Below are 12,549 nucleotides of genomic sequence, written 5' to 3'. Positions count from 1 at the left end.
TTAGTTGCCAGCTAGCATTGCCTCCTCCCAGCAGCCCTCCTTGCTTCCTCTCTAGTGAATCCTCTCTTCTGTTCCTGTCTGAGAGTGCAACCCTCTCTGTGTTCTGAGAACATCTTCTTCCTTGTCCCTGGCTGTGGGCGATGCCAAGAGCCAGCACCAATCTGGCTCATCACCGTGTCCTCAGTACCCAACACCAACAGGCTTGGCTTGGCGTAGGACCCAGGAAAGAAGGACCCGGCCTCATTTCTTGTCTCTTGTCTCAGAGACAAGACAGACCAGCGTCTCCTGGCTGTACCAGCCACAGCGGAACATGCTCTCCGTGAATGTGTGTGAGGTTCCCAGCTGTCTGAGTTCTGAGGACTGGGGCACGTGGGAAGTGCTGGTCAGTGGTGGGTGCCTGGGCTTCATCACTTCCCCTGTGAGCACGCCCTGATCCCTATCCTGAAAGGCCCTGACAGGCAGCCTGACCAGGCCCTGAACTTGAAGCCAGGGATTTTAGACACAGCTCCACAGTTCATTGCCTGTGTGGTCCCCGAGATAGGCTCTGAGACCCTCAACAGCGTTGATACCTAAGAGGGTCCAATGCTGGTGAGTCCCCAGGTGTCAGTGTCTTCAGAGTCCTGCAAGTAGAGGCGAATAAATGCAGCCCAGGAGGACACCTTCCTCCTCTCCAGACCCTTTCCTTCCCCCACTCCAGTTTCTGTGTTTGCCCGTTCTTCCAGAATGTTGCCTGGAACCAGGTACATGGTAGGTGCTCAATAAATACCCGTGTCCCGGGCTCTTTAAGGGTACCTTCCTGCTTCTAACCAGTTTCTACTGGGTGCTAGATTCCAGGCCAGGAATCTAGCAGAAATCCTGCAGAAATGAGGTAATGCCCAAGCACCTCATGAATCCTGGGAAGGCTACACCCCGTGGCCACAACTCTCCAAATTCTCCAAGTCTGCCATGCTTCCTTCACCAGCGCCCAGCAGCCTCTGCTCTGCGTTCCCGGACAGCGAGCGAGCGAGCGCGGACTGCCCTTTCCCCCTCCTAACGCCCTACATCCGCCTGGGGTTCTTCCCAGAACGGCCAGCAGGTGGCGCGGAGGCGCCCCTTTCCCCAATCACTGGACTCCGGGCCAGACCCCATCGGGACCTTCTCCCACCTTTTTTCCTCAGCCAGGATAAAATTGGATCCTATGACCTCTATCTGACCCCTCTCCTTCCTGCTGCTCCTGTCACGGCCAACTGAGGAGCCTCCAGTTGCTCCCGCAGGCCCCCTGGTAGTCTGGGGAAGGCGAGGAGGTCCTGGGGGTTAAGCTGCAGCTGGTGGGGTGGGGCTGGTCGGGCGGGGCAGGCAGCAGCTGCCAAAAGAAAAGAGAAAAAGAAGTGGGAAGGTGCCCTGGCTGGGCTACCATCCCGGGGAGGTCCAGGCCCCGGCAAGGTCCCAGCTGAGTCTCAATCCCAGGACAAGGTATGTGGCCGAGGAAGCAGATGGTGGTGGGGGGGGGTACAGTCCTGGGGGTGGTGTGATTGAAAAGCTCATCTGAACCCCGTCAGAGCCTCTTCTCTTCTCGGGGGCTAGGTAGAAACTCGGGGTGGGGGGACAGAGTCCTCGGGTGTGTTCCGTGACCCTTTTTATTCCCTCATGGTGGGGGTTCGCACCAACTTGGGGTCTCTATGTGTGCCTCAGTTTCTTAGTCTAAAGACTGGGGATAGGATGGAAGAGCTTGGAGGCCTCTGGTCAGGATCTCTGGGAAACCTGTGACAAATGAGTCCCCCCACCCATCCTCCCTCCCATCCCCCCACCCATCACCCAAGGGTGAACTTTCAGATGCTCTGGGGGCAGGGGGGAGTAGTGTGACAAAGCATAGCCTTGTCTGTGTCAGGAGGCCAAAGGACTCTCACTGGTCTAGCCTCAGTCCTCATCCTTGCCTCTCTGACTGGGAGTGGGGGGTGAAAGAAGGGCACAGGATGAGTTTGGGCTGGGGGAGGCGCATCTGTTGTCCTATAGTAATTCCCCTTAGGGAAAGGCCAGTGGGTTCGGCAGGAAGGCTGAGGACAGGCTGGCATGCGGCTGTTCCCAAGGTGATGAAGGAAGGGTTATCAACGTGCATTAATTAGCTGAAGCTCCCTGCCACATCTCCCGGTCCCTAGCACTTTCAAGCCACTAGCTGAATCAGCGCCCAGCCCCACCAGAATGGGCATAGTGGTCCCGCAAGCCTCCGCCCCTCTGTTCTTGAAGACACGAGATTCCAGATTGTTCTTTTAATAATGTAGGCTGTGCCAGTTTTATAGAAAGCGATTCTGGATGCTGAGGTGCTGAAGTCACTCTGCGTGGGGAGTCTGTTGCGTCAGGCCCAGCTTTGGCAATCAGGGCACCTCGGGTTCAGCTCCTGACTGTGGCGGGTCCTTGCACAAAACAGCTATCCAAGCTGCAGCGTCCGTCTACATGAAAGGCCCACAGCGGAGCTGGACCCTAAGGGGCTGCACTGAACGAAAAAGTTCCAAACCCAAGCAAGGCCCACAGAAGATCTGTGCCTGGCAGATGCTCACAGGGCTCTCAAGGGGGTTCCAAATAAGCACAAGAAAAAGAAGAGACTGGCCCGGGGTCTCTCAGCGAGGCCAGAGAGTCAGAGGAGACAGACCCCACTTCAGCCCCAACGGACACGCCTAGCACCCCCACCCCCACAGCCCCAGAGTGCCCTGTCTGTACCCTACTTAGGCTCTGCAGCTCGTGTGTGTGTGTGTGTGTGTGTGTGTGTGTGTGCGCGCGCCTGGGGTGTGGGCTGGAGTGAGAGGTGGGGCACAGATGGGCATCTCCCAAGCACTTGTCCTCCCTCTCCCCCGGGGAAGGGCCAGGCCAGGCTGGGTCAGGGTTGGGGCCGGGACTGGCGCGGTGCTGCGGCTCCAGTACTTGGGGGCCGGAGAGCCTGAGCCGCGGGTCCGCGAAGCCCCTGGCTCCCCGGGGGCCGGCTGAGCGGGGAGCGGGGCCGGGAGCGGGGGCGCCCTCGGTCCTCACCCCGCCCCCGCCCTCTCCCCGCAGCGGGGGCGCCCCGCCCCCAGGGCGCCCGACGTGGACGCGGCCGCCGCCGCCGCCGCCGCGCGGGAGTCGCTGTCCGCCGAGCCGACATGCAGGCAGCGCGGGGCGGCGCGGGGCGGCCGGGCCGGGAGGGCCGCGGGCAGGAGCGCGAGCGCCAGCGGCCGCCGGGCGCAGGAGCCGCCATGCCCCCCGGGCCGTGCGCCTGGCCGCCCCGCGCCGCGCTCCGCCTGTGGCTGGGCTGCGTCTGCTTCGCGCTGGTGCAGGCGGGTAAGGGGGCCCGGGCGGGGGCCGGGGGAGGGGGTGCAGCTTCCCCTCCCACCCACCGGGGCGTCCTCGGTTTCCTCCCTGCTCCCCGAGGACCTCCTGTGTCACCTGCTCCTACTCTCCTCGCTCGACCCCGGCGCCTCCAAACCTTCTTGACCCCTAGACCCGTCCTTCAGGCTCCAGACCTCCTCCTGTCACCTCAGCCCTGATATCTCGGGTCTTGTGTCTCTTGATCCCTTCAAGCTATCTCCTAACCCCGAGTCTTTGCCTCAGTCACCTCTTCGGCCCTGAGAGCAGCTGAGGACACCAGTGTCCCACCTTGGGCCTCTCTCTGTAACCCCAAAGACCTCGCAGGGACCCACAGCTGCACCTGGCTGTGCAGGAGCGACCGAGAAGTGGAACCTGAGGTGGCAGGGTGATGGGGGGGGCCCTAAACCTGCTGCAGTCTGTCTGGCCCACCTCTGGGGCCCTGCCTCCCCAGATCACCCCAGTTCTGTCTCTCCTAGATGCTGCTGCTGCCTCACTCTCTACCCATCTCTTTCCTCACCCCGTTTCTGTCTCCGTGTCTGTCTCTAACGCTCCACTTGTCTGCTCTCTGCTCCTGTGACCGCAGACACCTGTCTGTGTCCTTCTGTCCCTTTCCATCTGCATGTCTGGCATAATCCTGGCGCCTCCAGTCCACCCGCCTGAGAGGTATGAGGCTATTGCTCGGGCCCAGGGCTTGCAGTGAGAGCACCTGTCCTCCTGAGAAACGTAGCCCTGTGTGACTATTCTGTCCTGCAAGGTCCTTCCTTCCTGCCCTGCTCCTCCATTGCACCCCCACTTATCCTCTGACATTGCCCCCATTCGTCTTCTTCCTCCACCCAGAAGGCCTTGCACTATCGTGGTGTCTCTCCACCGAGGGTCCCTGTTCTGACTGCCCCTTCTCTAACTCCCTCCATCCCTGCCACTCGAGGCCCAAGGGATACAGAGGCTCCCATAGACCCTTTCCCTTAGGGGCCCTCTGCCCAGCTCACCATGAGACTGTCCCTGAGTCTCAGGCTAGGGCTCAGCCCCTCCTGGCTCTTCATCTCGGGGTCTGTCTCCTCTCCTCAAGGTCACTCACTTGACAGCATGGGGCTATAGAAAGAGCAGCAGACTAGACTGCTTTCATCACACCAATCAGCTTCTGCAGCTCTGTCCAGCTATTCTATTCCTCCCTTCATACCTCACCAACCATCCACTAGCTCAGGCCCACAAATTTTACTTTAGAACCCTTGCTTTAGTCAATCTACAGCCAGCAGGAGTTTCTATGCTAGTCACAGGAGCCTGGGGCCTCTCAGCCTCTGAGGAACTGAGAACCAGATGGGCCAGCTGAGGCCTTGGATTCTTTTTCCCTCTCCCCATAGCCTGCCCCAGCTTTCCCTTTCTCATGTGTGATGGGGCTGGGCCTCACAGCAGGGCATGCTGAGCCTCAGGTGCCTCCCTGCCCTGCAGACAGCCCCTCGGCCCCCGTGAACGTCACCGTCAGACACCTCAAGGCCAACTCTGCCGTGGTCAGCTGGGATGTCCTGGAGGATGAGGTTGTCATCGGGTTTGCCATCTCTCAGCAGGTAACCCATGAGGGTGCGGGGGTGGGGTGGGAGGGGCATATCAAGATAGCGACAGGAAACTGGGCGCATGTGATGTTCCATGAACTCATCCCAGAACTCAAGAGGTGGGGACAGAAGGACTGCAAGCCCAAGGCCAGACAGGCAACAAAGCAAGACTCTGAAAAAAAAAAAAAAAAAGACAGTGGAGGGTGATGGGAAAAGGAAAAGAAACACAGGGCAGAGACATGGCGGTTCAGAGCATGGGACCTCAGAGACACAGGAGTTTAGGACACACTCGCATCCTTGGAGGATGCAGCATCCTGCCCTCTCTGGACCAGTGGAGAGCACGATGCCCCAAGGCGATGGGGTGAAGGGGCTTGCCACTACGGGAGGTGGGCAGAAGTGGGGTGGTGCCTCGCACACTTACACACCAAGCCCTCCCCTTTCAGAAGAAAGACGTGCGGATGCTGCGCTTCATTCAGGAGGTGAACACCACCACCCGCTCCTGCGCTCTCTGGGACCTGGAGGAGGACACGGAGTATATCGTGCATGTACAGGCCATCTCCATCCAGGGCCAGAGCCCAGCTAGCGAGCCCGTGCTCTTCAAGACCCCACGCGAGGCCGAGAAGATGACCTCTAAGAACAAAGGCGAGCCCACCCGGGGCAGGCTGGAGCCCTGGGCTGAGGGAGGTTGGGTAGAGCAGGAGAAAAGCCAGGCAACCCAGAAGATGAGGACGGTCTGCTTTGGTCCCCCACAGGGCCTTCCTCCTTTGGATCGGGTCCAAACGCTGCCACCCCAAGCCCTCACTCTCTTCCTGGGTGTCTTTACGTTGGGTGTGTTGGCACTGACAGAAGCACGTTCTGTGTGTGCTGGGCCCTGGGGAAGTGGCTGGGGAGGACAGGAGCGCAGGACGAGCTAATCTCTCTCCACAGACGAGGTGACCATGGAGGAGCTGGGATTTCACCAGCCACTGCGAACAGGCGAAGTGCTCATCATCGTTGTGGTCCTCTTTATGTGGGCAGGTGAGTCAGGCCTCCGGGTCCCTTCTTCACTGACCCCTGAGGAACCGAGGACCTTAACCAAGCCAACTACCAGCAAGGGTAAGGGGCTTGGAGATGTCTAGGAGCCGGTGAAGTTCCTAAAATCCTGCCTGTGGCAGTTCGGGGCCTAAATCTAACCCCTTCTCTAATCCCGTCCACCCCAAACAGCACCTTACGACTGTCCTGTATGCCGTGGGCGTCTGCCTTTGTCCTCTTAGAAGCAGTGCAGTCTCCTAAGGCAGCCATGGCCGCAGACAGCCACAGCTTCCTCCTCTCCTGGGATGCTGGACCTCCAGGGTCTTTAGGCTTGGGAGGCTCAGAGGAAGACACCGCCCGACCTCAGGCTCGCAGCACTCTCCTTACTCTTCTTCCAGATGTGAGCTGCAGCCATGCAAATCCCCCATCCACTCCCAGGAGAGGTCTTGCTGCCTCTGTGGACCCAGTAACATTGCCCCTCTTAACTTTTCCTGCAGTTTGGGTGGGCTTATGATACTCTTTATTTCCTAGTCTCCGAGCTCCCTGAGGAAAGAGTCCATACCACTCATCTTTATATTCAATCCAGCTGACATTTATTGACCAGACATTCCATTTTAGTCTGTAGTGTTACAGTCATGACCTGGAAGGACCTCGTGCTTGCAAAGAACTTGGGCTGGGAGAAGATTGGGCTTAACTGTAATTGAATATAATGAGTGCTATAGTAGTTCTAATGTGGGGGACAGGGCAGGGGAGATGGCGCAGAGATTGGGAGCTCCTACTGATCTTCTAGTTCAGGTCCCAGCATCTACATCAGGTAACTCACCAGCACCAGAAACTCCAGTTCCAGGGGGATCCAACACTTGTAGCATCTGTGGTCTACACAGAGAAACCCTGTCTCGAAAACTACTACTACTAATAAACAACTTAAAAATAGCACTAACATGAGAACAGAGAAAATGAGGTCAATTCTGGAGCTAGAAATAGGCGCGGGGGGGGGGGGAGGAACCACACAGGGGCTTGATGTGTGGCTCAGTGGGAGCCACACCATTCACGAGGTCTTAGGTTCGAGTTCCAACACAGACAAAACAGGACTAAGACCCAGAGCAGAGGTAACGTGTGAATTGAGCTGTGAAGGCAGAAAGAACAGAAGCCAACAGAAAAAGGTCGTTCGAGGTCTGAGGTTTGAGAAACCAGTGAAGCTACTGCGGCCTAGGAGACAAGGTGGAGTGTTGGGACTTGAGCCTGAAGATGAGTCTTTTGAGAGATTCCGACACCATGCTCAAGCCTGATTATCACGGTGACGGAGGGCAGACTGTTGAAAAAGCATTAGGGGAAAGAAATGTTTCTTAGGCACACAGAGAAACAGGCACTTGAGAAAAGGCAGCAAGACAAGCGTTATACAAAAGGGGAGGCTTGAGTATAGTACATTATTAGATTTGGCACCGACAGTGTTTATATAACCATAACAATGGAAACAGAGAATTAACCCAAACTCATGGCAGGAGTCTTAGGATGTTGGGGAGGAAACTAGGAGCTGCTGGGTTTTATCCGCTATGATGGGAAGATGAGGCTCTCTAACCAGGATCAAGAAAGAACACTACAGTGGCAGGACAGGGAACATACTTCAGACTGGAGTTAGCAGTATGAATACTATCCGTGTGTTACTAGGTTGAGAGTAGACGGTAAGCAGACCCTGCCTATCACCTCCCTGCTGCGCTATGGTGTGACCTTGAATTATGGAAACTCTCACTGCGGTGCTCCCTCTGTACCCCAATAATAATAGGTTGGAGTTGTGAGAAGCAAATGAGATTGAATACATCAGTGCGCAGCACAGGGCCTGGCATGTGCTCAAGAAACGCCGTCATTGTTTCTGTGGTAGCCATCAGGGGCTTAAAGGAGGGGTTAAGGGGGAGACATGATCAGATCCATGCCGTGGGAGGACCAGCCAGGCAGCAGGCACAGGGATGGCTGGTGGCCAGGTAGGTGGGAAAAGGAGCCGGAGGCTGGAGGGAGGCCGCCGCAGCAGTGCAGAGGCCATTTGGAGAAGGCAGCGAACACTGGAGGTGATAAGGCAGGCAGGGTAGGAACCCAGACTCCAGCCTCTCACTACTCCTGCCTATCTTCCTAGGTGTTATAGCCCTCTTCTGCCGCCAGTATGACATCATCAAGGACAACGAGCCCAATAACAACAAGGAAAAAACCAAGAGTGCATCCGAAACAAGCACACCAGAGCACCAGGGTGGCGGTCTCCTCCGCAGCAAGGTGAGGGTGCAGTGGCGCTTGCTGGGCAGCCCCGTGCCTTAAACATTGTAGTCCCTGGACTGCAGAAGGGGTCAGCCCAGGGCCTGGCATGGCAGCAGCTGGGCAAAGCCAAGCTTGGCTGCTGCCTGTGTGACACAGGGGACACTGAAAATTGATGTTGGATCTTTGCCTTTTGCAGGATGCCAAGGGCCGTGCTTTTTGTTTTTCATTTTTTTTTGTTTTTGTTTTTTTAAGACAGCCAATGGTTGGTGTGGGTTTTTGTTTTTTTTTTAAAGACAGCCAATAGTTGGTGTGGATGGGACAGCAAACACAGAGGTAATGTGCCCGGGGCGGTGTTTTACCTCTGTACCTTCGCTTCCTCTTCTATGGAAACAGATATGAAACCCTTTCAGTGCTTGCTCTGAGCAGCTCAGAAGACAGTAGAGAATGTGAGAGGACCTCACTAGAACAGTGACGATGATTGTCCAACAGACATCTGGCCTTTTCTGCGTCTTCTCCCCACTTCCATCTTCCTGTATCATCAGGCTTCCTATCTTCTCTCTTGGCTTCTCTCTTTCTGATGTCTTTTCCTGAAGCCTCTAACTAACCCCTAACTCCAGGAGCACCTCAATAATGTCGGTGGCTGAGGTTTGCAATCAGAGACAGATCTACAGGCCATGAGAGAACCAGGCAGAGGGATGCCTTTGCTGGGGTAGACTGGGCGCCAGGGCTCTCGGCCCAGGATTTGCATCTTGGCCACTCAGCTTGACCGAAGGCTGTGTGTGAAAAGGCAGAAGACTTTCAGGCGGGGCCGTTCTTTTCTTTCTGCGAGGGACAAGAGCCTGGTTTCTAGGCTGTAGCCCTGCTGTTCCTTTCCTCCTCTGTCCTGTTTCCTAGCTTGCAAGAAGTCTATTTAACCAGCTCTGGCCACTTCTCCCATTTGCTCCCTCCCGTTTCTCTGTGAACATCCTCAAAGCGTGGCTACCCCCATCTTCAGAGGAAGGGTTTCATCCTCTGTTGCTCCCTGTGCCCTTCTGGGCACAGCGTGAAAGCTGATGAAAGTGGTGGGGGTGCAGCGTGCCACCGTTCTTCCTTTTCCTCACCGTAGTCTGATGGAGGAGGCCAAACTACAAACCCAAATTCTGCAAAAAAAAAAAAAAAAAAAAAAAAAAAGCCACAAAGCTAGAGGGTAGACACCATTCTGGAGAAGGCAAAGCTGCATGAGACACAGCCTCCTGCCTCACTTCTCCTGGACTGTCTTCCACAAACGCACAAAGCAGCTCTGGAAGAGAGCAAGACTGGCTGGAGCTGTGTCTGTCAGACCAAGGGCACCAAGGAAGGTGTGGGGCTGGCCTGAATCCATCAAGCCCTTTCTGGATTGAGCCAATAAAGACATCTTCGGTGTGAGGTGCTCCACTGCCAGTGTGTATGCGGTTAGTTGTTTTGACTCTCGGGAAACCCAACTGGAAGGCTGCATTCCAGAGGCTAGAGGCCTGAGATGAGTGTTTGCATCTATCTTGCACAAGGACAGATCTTCTTTGTGGTGAGATGATATTATGGAGATTTAAGAAGACCCAGAAGGGACTGCCCACTTTTAAAGGAAGTGCCTCTGCTGTGCAGCAGTGTCAGCTTGGGTAACTGAAAAGGCTACATGAACACCCTACATCCTAGGGGCTGCTGAGACCTGCTGGAAAGCCATTCACATGAGATGGGCAGAGAGCGGCCACTGTCACTTTGGATTTCACAGGGTCCTGTGAAAGTTATCCAGGGTTCTCGTCTTTCCCCAGAGCTTAAAGTGTGAAATGACAGCTAGTGCTCTCTGTTCTCATTCTCTCTCTGCTTTCTTCCTTTCCTCTGCCCCTTTCTGGTTAAAAAAAAAAAAAAAAAAAGGTGCTTGATGAGGCGAGCAGACTTCTTGAGGACTGAGGTACCATGACTGCCAAATGCCTGCATGGGAAAAGGTGGACTGTACATTTTCCATCAGTGGCCAAGGCAGCACATAGTAGGTGCTTGGTAAAATATCTGTTGTACTGAATGATAAGCACTGGTGCCCAAGTCAGAGAGCTGAAAGCCATCACCCAATGACTGCCCCTTCATTTGGGTCTTTAACAGCTCTCAAGGATGATGGGTTAGCCACCACTCTGCTTTCTCCAACTGTGGTAGCACGGGAGAGGAGAGACAGATAAGGGCAGATGTCAGCAACCTAAGGGCTTTCTCCTGGGAGGGAATGAGGTTCCACTCATTGTCTTGTGACTTCCATCCCTGCTGAATGGGGCTGCAAGGCCAAGGCTCCTTACAAGAGGTCCTTACCTCCGATCGTTAGAGCAATAACCACTTTTTAAATGTAAAATAAAGACAAATGAAAAGGCACATCCTTGTCTTCTGGTAAATGCCCAAACGTTGCCCTCTTTTTCTGGCAATTGGCAGCAAGTCAGGATGTGTGGAGGAGGGAGACAGTTCTCTTCCATTTTGGCCTGTAGCTTCTTAGGGACATGCCTGCCAGCCAAGCTGGAGTTGGAAGGGAATTCTCGAACAGATGGGGGTGCACGTGTAGAAGAAAATAGCTGCTCTACCATCCTTTCTGAGGCTCCTCTCTAAGCTCAGCTTGGGCTGCCTCACCACATAGGTATGCAGCGTCTGCTCAGCTTCTTAAAACAAAGGGTTTCCTCTCTAGAGAGCCTCCTGCCAGAGGGCTGCGGTTCTTATCTGGGGTGGGGTGAGGAAAGGAGTGAAGAACGACAAAGGCTGCTTTCTGTGAAAACCATTCAGTATTCACTCTGTGCTGTTAAAGGAGCATCATTAAGATCCCAACAGCAGGCTGAAAGGCAGGCAGAGTAATGATGCCATTAGCCAATGAGCGAACCAGTAAATGGGGCACCGTGAACCTTCCTGTCCAGAGCCAGGGGAGAGGATGTCAGATGCGCAATGCTTAGAGTGGGTTCTGAAAGCTGAGGGAAAGGGAGGTCTCAGGAGCCTTTGAACAGACAGAACGCCAAACCAGCCCTCAGAAGGGTATTTCCCAGGCTCTCTCTGTCCATCTGCTTCCGAGAAGCAGAGAAGCACCGGGCAGGGCGGTGTTGGAGATACACCGTGATGATCTGGAGGGAGCACGCTGCTCCTTGCGCTTTGAGTTCCCTCCTCTTCCTCCTAAGATAAGGACTGCACTCTTCTCGAGTCAACCGTTAGTGCAGCCAAACTCTACAGTGGTTATTTGAGAAGTGGTCCTTTCTTCCTCTCAGGGGAATCCAAAGATTTCTTATAATGTGGGAAAGGGACAGGCAGCTCTGAGACCAAGACCACAGCAGGCCTACGGGAAGAACGATGGACAGAGAGGGAAGCAGGAGACCCCAAAACCTTGGGCAGTCACTTCTGAGGGTGGAATAGGCTTTTTTTCTACCAATATTGGATTCAAAGAGGATTTCCAGAGCCCATCCAACTAGAATGACTAAAAGCTGTACTAGAAACATGAGTGGAGGCCAAGGAGGTAAGGGTATGCAGCAGAAGGCTGCTGGGTATTTGAAGCAGGGATCCTTTCTCCAGTCCTCAGTATAGGCAGCCTCTAAAACCAAACCCAGTCCTACAGATACACAAAACATTTCACCAGGCTACCCATATGTTTCAGGCTTCTACTTTGTTTGTTTTTTCAAGACAGGGTTTCTCTGTGTAGCCTTGGCTGTCCTGGAACTCAACTCTGTAGGCCAGGCTAGCCTCGAACTCACAGAGATCCACCTGCCTCTGCCTAAAGTCTGGCCAGACTTCTACTTTATTTACTTACTGAAATTTGTTTTAAAGCCTCCAGAAGCAAATCACTTCTATAAACAGGACAGTGACTGCCCCCAAGGCCAGCCCACGAATTTAAAAAAAAAAAAATCTGAAAATATAGCCTGAAGCTAAGTGAAGGAAGGAGATCTCTGAATACAGATAGCCTGGTGATGCATTTCAGGATTGTCACTGGACTGTTTTTAAAGGTTACCCCAAAGATCATATTCCTCCTGTTTCTGACTGGGTGCTGGGGAAGGACAGATTTTTCCATTGACATGTTCCAGCTGTTACAGGGGAATAAACGGGTTGAAATGACAAGGCAGGTGCTTGTTCATTAAGGAATTCAACACTGACCAGTTGACTCTCTGTGACAAATGGAAATTTTTTACCAACAAGTGCCCCAGCGTACACACACACACACACACACACACACACACACACACACACACATCCTAGGATTATTTGGGGAGTAAAAGAGGACATTGGTTTCTCATCTTATAAAGGCTCAAGACGGGCTTCTTAGAGAGTGAGCCCATACCACTTCTCCTTTTTCTACCTGCTTCTCTGGAACAAGAGGAATGGAAGGTGCAAGACACTGTCATTTCAGAGAACTCGTCCTGGTCTCTGAAATGTTAGTTTCTACGGTAGAAACTAACACACTGATAAACAGAAA

General features: G+C 54.3%; 1 protein-coding gene across 3 annotated transcripts; it reads left to right on the top strand.

Annotated features, from left to right (window-relative positions):
• Positions 1 to 999: 999 nt before the first annotated feature.
• Positions 1,000 to 10,484, top strand: Fndc5 (fibronectin type III domain containing 5). Of its 3 annotated transcripts, none has more exons than XM_060379501.1 (7): positions 1,000 to 1,452; positions 3,025 to 3,288; positions 4,762 to 4,877; positions 5,306 to 5,504; positions 5,790 to 5,879; positions 8,002 to 8,135; positions 8,314 to 8,484. In XM_060379501.1, exons 2-7 carry the CDS (start codon positions 3,111 to 3,113, stop codon positions 8,419 to 8,421), a joined length of 825 nt encoding a protein of 274 aa, XP_060235484.1. In that variant the 5' UTR covers positions 1,000 to 1,452; positions 3,025 to 3,110; the 3' UTR covers positions 8,422 to 8,484. The 3 variants fall into 3 exon arrangements, with proteins under 3 accessions (XP_060235484.1, XP_021492779.2, XP_060235485.1); XM_021637104.2 differs by lacking the exon at positions 8,314 to 8,484 and adding an exon at positions 8,511 to 10,484 and having other exon boundaries at positions 1,037 to 1,452; XM_060379502.1 differs by lacking the exon at positions 1,000 to 1,452 and having other exon boundaries at positions 2,783 to 3,288.
• The last annotated feature ends 2,065 nt before the right edge of the window (positions 10,485 to 12,549 follow it).

The sequence above is a fragment of the Meriones unguiculatus genome, chromosome 3 (assembly GCF_030254825.1).
Source record: "Meriones unguiculatus strain TT.TT164.6M chromosome 3, Bangor_MerUng_6.1, whole genome shotgun sequence".
NCBI classification, from domain to species: domain Eukaryota; kingdom Metazoa; phylum Chordata; class Mammalia; order Rodentia; family Muridae; genus Meriones; species Meriones unguiculatus.
The sequence above is the reverse complement of the archived record's forward strand: the minus strand, read 5'-3'. Positions and strand labels throughout refer to the sequence as shown.

Excerpts from the sequence above, each read along its gene's own strand:
- Fndc5 (XM_060379501.1), top strand. The coding sequence starts at position 3,111 with ATGCAGGCAGCGCGGGGCGGCGCGGGGCGGCCGGGCCGGGAGGGCCGC. Across the intron at positions 5,505-5,789 it reads GATGACCTCTAAGAACAAAG|ACGAGGTGACCATGGAGGAG; the intron begins GCGAGCCCACCC and ends CTCTCTCCACAG. Across the intron at positions 8,136-8,313 it reads GCGGTCTCCTCCGCAGCAAG|GATGCCAAGGGCCGTGCTTT; the intron begins GTGAGGGTGCAG and ends TGCCTTTTGCAG.